The 9,026-nt window shown below is 35.4% G+C and overlaps 2 protein-coding genes across 2 annotated transcripts; both read right to left on the bottom strand.

The window, feature by feature from the left end:
• Positions 1 to 926: 926 nt before the first annotated feature.
• On the bottom strand, positions 927 to 2,977 carry LOC141677076 (protein MIZU-KUSSEI 1-like). The gene is made up of 2 exons (XM_074482812.1): positions 1,715 to 2,977; positions 927 to 1,624 (listed from the first exon to the last, which is right to left on the bottom strand). The coding sequence occupies exons 1-2, from the start codon at positions 1,930 to 1,932 to the stop codon at positions 1,168 to 1,170; spliced, it is 675 nt and encodes a 224-aa protein (XP_074338913.1). The 5' UTR covers positions 1,933 to 2,977; the 3' UTR covers positions 927 to 1,167.
• Positions 2,978 to 3,116: 139 nt separating this feature from the next.
• On the bottom strand, positions 3,117 to 7,096 carry LOC141677075 (uncharacterized). The gene is made up of 8 exons (XM_074482811.1): positions 6,930 to 7,096; positions 6,165 to 6,504; positions 5,976 to 6,051; positions 5,773 to 5,847; positions 5,137 to 5,273; positions 4,801 to 5,050; positions 4,440 to 4,503; positions 3,117 to 3,954 (listed from the first exon to the last, which is right to left on the bottom strand). The coding sequence occupies exons 2-8, from the start codon at positions 6,413 to 6,415 to the stop codon at positions 3,320 to 3,322; spliced, it is 1,488 nt and encodes a 495-aa protein (XP_074338912.1). The 5' UTR covers positions 6,416 to 6,504; positions 6,930 to 7,096; the 3' UTR covers positions 3,117 to 3,319.
• Positions 7,097 to 9,026: the final 1,930 nt, after the last annotated feature.

Below are 9,026 nucleotides of genomic sequence, written 5' to 3'. Positions count from 1 at the left end.
TATAAAAAGTAGGTTAGTTTGGGAAGAGTTGAAAAAGTAAGTTATTTTGGGAAGAATTGAACAAAGTAGATTAGTTTGGGAAAGTGAACAGAAAACAAGGTTAAACAGGGAAAGGCTTCCAAATCAGTACCGTATTTAGCAATGGGGCTTCATCAACGTTACTTTCACTGATCCAGACAAGTTAGTCTTGTATCCTCAACGCTGCATATGAATCTTGATCACCAAGTTTCTGCAACAAATAATTCAATATAAGTGGTATTTATCTGAGATAATCTCAAATCTCGGAATGAGTAAGATTTAAATCCACAACCTGTACGAAATGAATAAGCCCTTACCACTTGATATGCCATTGCGCTCATAATTAAAATTATGTTTGTTCTATTTATTAATAGTAGATATCAGAAAAGAATGTTCTAAATTTGATCTTTTAAGTTTTGATATTTGAAGAATATTGGTGTCGGCGAGTGATACGAACTTTAATTAAAACAATTTTTTCTAGTGTGTGCACACTCTAAAAATCCGTATTTAATGAACTCTCTACCAATAAAATTTTGACAATTTATCAAGTACTAATTCTTAGCACCACATGCCTTTGGGACTTGGGTACACACTAGAAAATTCGTAATTAAAATACAACGTACTAGTATCTAAATTTTTGAAACACAAAATTACCCTTCCCTTAAGAAAAGGTAAGAGAACAACTTTTGACAAACTTTTGATCAATTTCTTTCAAACATCACTGCACACGACTCAAGAAGTTTGTGATGAAATCTTATCTCAAAGTAGGTTCAACATATTAAAGACGATATTAAAGAGTTTGTTGCGGTGACAACGCCACGTACCGGAACAATTCAATGGATCATATTGTTTGGTACATCGTACATCACCACCCATTTATGAAATTGCCATAATTTAAGACAAACACAAAATCAACTTGTAGTACTCAATAGATCTCTAAACATTCATAACATTAGCATACTCAAGAAACCAAAATCTCCATTATAGAACTTGTAGAACTGCAATCAATACATAAAACGTGACATTTTGAAGCTTAACATATCTCCGCCAAGTCGACAAACTTAAAGTCCCTGTGTAACCGAACCGAGCTTTTTTTTTGGACTTATAAGTGACTTGTAAGTAGTAAACAGAACTTTGGCCGCAAGACTTTTAAACTCTTAGCAGAAAGATACTAAGTTGAGGACCTCCCTTGCCATCAGGATTGATCATATAGAATGCTTCAGAATCTCTTGACCCGACAACTCTTTCGAACTTGGCTCTCATGTACATGAGCTCGCCTTCGGCAACAGCACCACTCTTATTCACTGGTAGCACACCAGCTCCGTTTGTGATCGGACCAACAGCATTTAGAATTGACCACTCCTCTTGTCCACATTCGCATTTTGTAGCGTACCCATATTTCTTGCCATTGCAGTATGTCCTCCATATGGTTTCCTGCAGTAGCTTAGTACGTTTCTTTACAACTTTCTTGTCACACTCCAAGGCCATTCGAACCACTCCAGAAGCCATTTCACGAACCAGTACACTTGTGGGGGTTGCTAGTTCGACCAGAAAAGCAGGACTCAGTTTAGCATCATCTTGGAATGCAACATGAATACGTCCATGCCTGTAACCAAAAAGAGTGCATATTACTGTTTTTCCAAGACCTGATTTACTCTTACTAAACGTGAGAGCTGACCGGAGACTAGAAACTGACACGATTGATCGCTTCTTATTCGATACCATCACTGGAAGAGGCACAGAATGTGCCGAGAGATCAAGATCGTCTAGTTTCAACTCAGAAACACGCGATGAGTTGAAAGTTAAAATTTCTTCCATATCATCATCTTCATTAGCATTCTTCTTCCAATGAAAGAATCTCCTTGAGAATGAGAAAGAGGAATCATGAGGGGTCTTTGCCATGATTGTCCTCATCTAGAAAAACAAACAAAAACCACAGGTTACAGATGCAGCTAGGAAAGCTGGTTTAACAGTAAAAGAACTTAAATTGTGTTTATCTAGTGCACAATATTTTCCCTAACTGTGGATGCTAGTTTTAAGGTTCTTGAAAGAAGATTATGACAAAAGAAGGTGAGCAGCCCCACCTAACTACATGACTTGACAATTTAAAAATGGGTGGAGCCATCATTAAGCTCAAACAGAAGAGAACAAGATTAAGAAACTACTACACACCATTAAGAGCCAACCACACACAAATGAATTATTGATAGTGTTGTGTACCCTATAGGCTATAGTTACAGTTATCACATTTTATGCAATTAAGACCACTGAAGGACCTCAACTTGTTAATGCAAATAGACCTACTGGCCAAGAGGCAATACCAGTTGTACTCATTGACCTGTGACTGTGAGCACCACCAGACTTACAATAATGACCTTAACTTCGCCCACAAAAGTTAAATTATACTAATTTCTAGTTTTAGATGTCTTGGACTCTTGGTCATATAGTAAACTTGGCTAGGATGATTTCCAAAGTGACCTTTCTGTTAGTTGTATTTTCACACAAAGGACTACATATTCAGAAGTAGTGTTGTGCACTTGCTCTTGGAGCAGAATGAATGGCATCCTAGTCAAATGTTGAACTTTACTAAGCTTCATACACCTAAATAATCAAAATTGATAATATAACCAAAAGCACACATTTGCCTGCTGCAAGTAGGGCATCAATATCTAACCAAAATTCTTTATATGGTAATTGGACCTAACCAAGTTCACAGTTCAACTACCAGGAGTCCACAACCTACTACAATAAAATTATAACAGTTTACACTTTACATGCAGATATGTTTAGCACTAAAGATTCAATAACATCATCATAGAACTGCCAAGACGTCAGCACAAGCAAATAGTCGAAATATACTTGGGACTTTTAGTGAAGAAATACATATTTATTATATGAAGGTAAGGTAAAGAAGACTATACACTCTGGTTTGGGAGGAGAATGTGCAAGAACATATACACACACATATAATTGCTGGCAATACCCATGCAAAACACCAGATAGTAGATCATGAAGTATTACTTCTACTACATACCATGTAATTGACTGTACTGTACTATACCATGATGTATCACCCAAATTATACAGAAAGAAAAAACTGAACATACTAAGTTTAAATTTTTTATTAATCTAATGTATCATGCAAAGAATACAGAAGAGAAAAGTTGGCACATAGCTTTTACAAGTTTTAGCTGACATAATTTGCGACAATCTAGCTGCAATATTGAAAGTCAAAAGCCGACAAATTAGGAATTCACAGGATACATCTTGAGCATCATAAATTAAAAGACCTAAAACCTTCTTAAAAATGGCGCGAATATGCAAACTGGTTAGGTGAAATACTAAAAGGACTATGATTACTGGCACTTGGTGTATGACCATGCCTAGCATCAAGTTCATATATCCTACGACCTCCAGAATTTCCATCCATAAAATTTGACCCACTACTGTAACTTGAACCATAATTTCCATTGCTAGGGGATGCACCAGGTGTATGTTGACCTCTTAGACTAGAAAATCCATCCCTAAAGGTTAAATTATTATTAGCAGCACAATCTGGTTTTCCGTATTGAGAGTAACCAGAATAATTAGACAACATAGAGTCAAGTTCTTGTGCATAGCTTGAAAAGAAACCACTTTTGTGGTCTGATTGTTGTCTCTGAGAATAAGTCTTCCCTCTAGAAGGTAACTCAGGGGAGTAATTGGACCATTGATTGGAGTGATAAGCAGAAGGATAATTGGTTTGCTGCAAAGGTGAAGCTGCCCACCGGCTCTTGTCTGCATCTTCTGGAATTGGTGCATTTATTCCCGGAAAACTAACACTCATCGTTCTCCCTGGTTCTAAAACATCCAATTTGCTAATTTTCTCCTTTTCTTTAGAAGATTCATCATCATCAAATATTGTAATCCCTGAAGGCTGGTCGCTATCTTCAATGTCTGAAATAAATTAATGAAATCAGCATTCATTGAGGGTAAACTTCAAGAGGATTTTTTTTTTGTTTAGGCATGAGGTAGAAGGAAAAATAAAGAGATTGGAATGAATTAAATAAAAAAGAAGCATAAGTGGAAAAGGGAGATTGAAAAGTATGATTGTGATGAGAGTAAAGGAGTTGATGCAGTGTGGATAAAAAGGAGATGATGCAGTGTAGATAAAAGATGACATTCGTGAATAAAAGGAGTGGGAGAGAGAAATGGTCATCTAGTTTAAACTTTTAAGCCAAGAGAACGGAACAAGGGACTTGATGATAATTGATTATGCATAACAATAAACAAAATTCAATAAGCCTCTAATTTCATCAATGTAAACACAACACAATAAAGAGATATAAACATGAAAAGATACCCATTCCATGCAAGTACTAACAGAACTGCTACAGAGTATATTAACCCTAAGGAGGCATAAAGGGAAAAAAAGACTTTACCTAGATATCCAGGAGGGTATCCTAGTTCACGCATTCTATTGAGCCATGGAGGTGGATCAAGTTCCTGAATAAGAGAAAATAGTTTACCAAAATTGGCATACAATTACTATGGCAGTACGGAAAGAGAACACACTTTAGTTGCACGATATACACTTTCTGCATTTACTCCTTACATGAATTCATGAAATCTCGTATCCATTAAGAAATTGATAAAAAATTTCCGACTTATCATCATTCATCAGTATTTCCTAAAATGCCTCCCTAAAACTTTAAACTTTCTACTTTTCTAGAATATATACTGCTCTATATATGCATAAAAAGACAGGAGACAATGCTCAACAAAGCTAGTAAGGCATATTACCGCAAGACCAAGAAGTTTTCTTGTCTCAGCATCAAGAGCACCAGGCTTTAGTCCATCATACTTTCCACGGGGAGTATTCTGATAATAGCGAGTTATTATATGGCCCCTGCCATTCTGGTTCTTCTTTAAGTGGCGCTCTTTCCTAGCATTACTAATAGCGAGATTGTCTCGAGGTTTAGGACACTCATTAAGTGAATGGCCATAGGTTGCACAATTAAAGCAGCGAGAGGCATTTAGAGGGTTTAAGCATCTGGGAGAAAAATGGAGCATGAAATTAGCCAGATGTAAAGATCATGTGCAAAATATCGAAATCAAATTTCAAGAAGAAACCTTTACCTATTCTCCTCGATAGATCCATCAGTTAACTTCAGAGCAAATTCAAATCCTCGATCATAAAGAGGAACAGAATCACATTTTAATGCAAGACAATCAATCTTTTGCTTTTTCTTCGCTTGGGTTTCCATCAAGAAAGACTAGAGAAATAAAAAAATAACAAAAAAATGGTCAACACAAATTGCCTGTAGTACCTCAATCAACAATATAGAGAAGAGAAAATTCAACCTTCTATCAACACAAAACATGCCTTTTCTTGTCCTAAATTAGTTTATATAATTAATTCATACATCACTGCATTATTCATGTTGACTATTATAAGCATAATTGGATCCTGAAAAAGATATATAATAACACCAAGAACTGTACCCCCAGAGAGAAAATGGCTAAATGGCATCCATATATTCATATTAAAATGCACATATGCATCTCAACCTTAAACATCAAATAATTAAATAAATTGAACCCAAACTTTGGCCAAAGAGTCCGATTGAGGACTGAGTGTTATACATGGACCATTTAAAAAGTTTAATTTTGAAGAGCAGTAATTTGAATGGTAAGATCTTAAGATAATTTTTTGTTTAAACATTGGGGCCAAAATGTGTTTTACTTAATATCAGAATCAGTAAAGGAGTATACCACAGAAGAATTTTCGGTTCCGCATTGTAAAGCAGGATAGTATGTTTCCCCACCAGATTCCAAAGCATCACAATCCTTTAGATAACAAATAGAGCTAATTTAATTAACGCTTATACAATTTACTGAATCAAATAAATATAAGATAATGCCATGGGTTTTACAATGTTGCGCTGCTAATATGTTAAACTTGAAAAAAAAATTACCTTAGACGAAGCGCAATGCGCAGCATGCCACTTTGACCATTCACCTAGAAGCTCCTCAAGCTTTTTCTTGCTCTCTCTATAATTCAAGAACAAAATCGTTAACATTAAAAAGTTTACGTATTTACGTCCTTGAGGACCACACAATCAAACAGCTAAAAAGGTAACATAAGTATCGAAAACTATACATACCTTGACAAACACTCATATCTTACGTGAACCGCTGCCTGCTGATCCTGACTATCCACTCGAGCTCGTTTAGAACCCGAACTAGCTGAGCCATTCGCCTCAACCAACTTATCACTACTCATGACGCCACTCATTGCTTCCACACATTCTGAATGGGCACCGATGTCACTTTGGCTCAACTTATCAACACCCAAATCTTTTGACTCAATACAAATGTTAATAACACCCGAGCCAACTAAGGATTCAGTGACCATAATTCAGCCAAGTTAAAGTTCGAATCTTTTTCAATTACCACACTTCAAATCACAATATCTGGTAACCAATCAATACATCAAGAATTACCCTGCAAAAAAGATTCTTTCATTATAATCAATTCTAAACATAAGCTTCAATCAATCAATCTCTCTCTCCCCCCCCCCCTCTCCCCCTCTCTCTCACTCCCCCCATCTCTCTCTCTCTCTCTCTCTATCTATCTATCTCTCTCATTTCTCTCTCTCTCCCCCCCAAACACAACACACGCACAATGTACAACCAGCACAGACCACTAAATCAACAACTATTCAGCAAAAAAGACAGCTTTTTTCTCCAATCAAATAAAAAACACAATATACAATCAGGTACAACCAAAACAAACCAAAAAATCAAGATCAACCCATCAATTAAATAGAATCACAAACATCAACTAATTATAAAATTCACATAAACACAATTTACCAAAAATTCACATAATTCAATTAATGAAAAAAACACTAGGAAGAGATAATTTACCTTGAGATTGAGATGGGGTTGATTGAATTTCTGGGATTGAGAAGATTGAAGAGCAGCTAGGGTTTTACAGTAATTGAATAAATAATTTGTGTGTATATATTTTATGCAGTTTTATATATTAGATAGATATATTAGATATCTGGATCCTGGGGGAGGTGAATAGGCGGAGAAGCGGAGGGAAAAATTTGTATTATTTATTTATTTTTGTTTTCCTTTTTCCTATTTCGATTATAAAATTTAATTTTAGTCCGTTCACAAATCACAAATATTCAATTCTAGTCGTAGTTTGATATGGATTGTTAAGAATGGGATATATTTAATCTGTATTTTAAAAGAAATAGATATTATAGATATAGGATATCATAGTTTGATATGTATTGTTAAGAATGAGCTTAATTATAGAAATCGGTCGATTTTTCAAAAATTATGATAAATCGCTCAAAATTTTGTCAAAAATATTTGTCCGATTTAACCGAGTTTCGATAAATCGCCGATAAATCGGACAATATTTTAAAAATCGTCCGATAAATCACAAATCGATACCTCAACCGAATAATTCCGATTTTCGAATGTTACTGAATGAGTTATATTTAATCGGTATTTTGAAATTTGTAAGCATGAGTCTACCATAAAAAAATTGCAAATTTTAATTCCAAAGGGCAATTTTAAATTAATATTTCATGCACTTCATTTTATTTTGATAATTTGGTCTTGATCCATCCCTCCATCCCTCCTTCACCTTTGCCTTTGTACAGGATAACATCACGAGACAGTGACAGAAGCAAACCCTATCAAGTATCAATGAGTTTTAAAACCAAATATGAAGAAACCAAGTACATTCCTATAAATGATGCTTAAGCAGTGTGAAAGGTAAAATAGCACCACTCTGCAGTCTGCACATAATCCCTTTGGGGGCTAAGAGCAGCTCCAATGGGAGACCCAACTCCTTATGTGACAAAAAGAGAAAAAGAACTGGCCAAGCCACATGCACTGGACGAGAATAATAAAAACTGGACAGGTCCACTTTTCCGGGCCTGACCAACTGCCTATCTTTTTCTTATTTTATTATATCCTATTGCATATCTGTGAACTTTACAGTGCATGTGTCATAAGAAAGTTACATAAGATTAATCACGTGGGGTCCATAAAAAAGTTAGGAGTTGGGCTGTGGGTTGGACGAGATCACCCATTTGCCTGTGAAGTCCAATTATTAATTATGTGGAAAGAATGTGTCAGGTGACTTGGTCCTCCGTATTGGACCTATCTCCAGTCCCAATCATCACATTTGTCTAGCTCGATATTTTCCGGAACTAGATGACCATCTGCCAAAGCTGCACTCACAAATATACAAACAATATGTGCTGGTTTCGGTTCATTTAATATAACATTGTGTGGAGTTATGACCGTTGTAAATAGGAGTTTCATTTGAGGATGGTTTATTTCACTAAAAGAATGTTGGATAATGTCAACGAAAATTAACAATGGATAATAATCCGTTGGTAGTTACTAACGGATTATCAACGAAATTTAAGATTTTAAAAAGCCAATCGAATAATAACGGAAGCCCAACTGAACACCAACAAATATTTACTTACGGAAATTTTAGTTGGCAAAATGGGTGCAAAAAAAGCCCGCCAAAATCTGCCAACAGAATTGCCAAGGATTAAAATCAGAATTTTCTCTACGTACTAGTAACATAATAGCAACTAAATAGTAACTGAAGCTTAACGTTTTGACAACGGAAATGATAAATTGTATTCCGTTAGTATTCCGTTACTAATTTGTTATAAATGTAGATCAGTCAACTTTATATCCGTTAGCGTTCCCTCAGTAAATGTAATAAATAAATTTAATACGGATACCTACCTTCTCAACCAACCATACGTCCCAAAAATTATATTCAGATTTAGTTAGACTTTATTCGTTTTCTTCTGCTCAGCTCATCTGAAAGGCATATAAACGGCACCTTCGATCTTGTCCATATATATTCTCAACAAATCAAGTTAAGGATTGAAGAACAATTTATTTACAATATATTAAGGTTAGTCTTTTTCTTTAACTTCAAGATTAAACTGTGTTTTGCATTATGTTTTTTGA

Source organism: Apium graveolens, chromosome 8 (assembly GCF_009905375.1).
Source record: "Apium graveolens cultivar Ventura chromosome 8, ASM990537v1, whole genome shotgun sequence".
NCBI classification, from domain to species: Eukaryota; Viridiplantae; Streptophyta; class Magnoliopsida; order Apiales; family Apiaceae; genus Apium; species Apium graveolens.
This window is presented reverse-complemented; position numbering and strand designations above follow the sequence as displayed.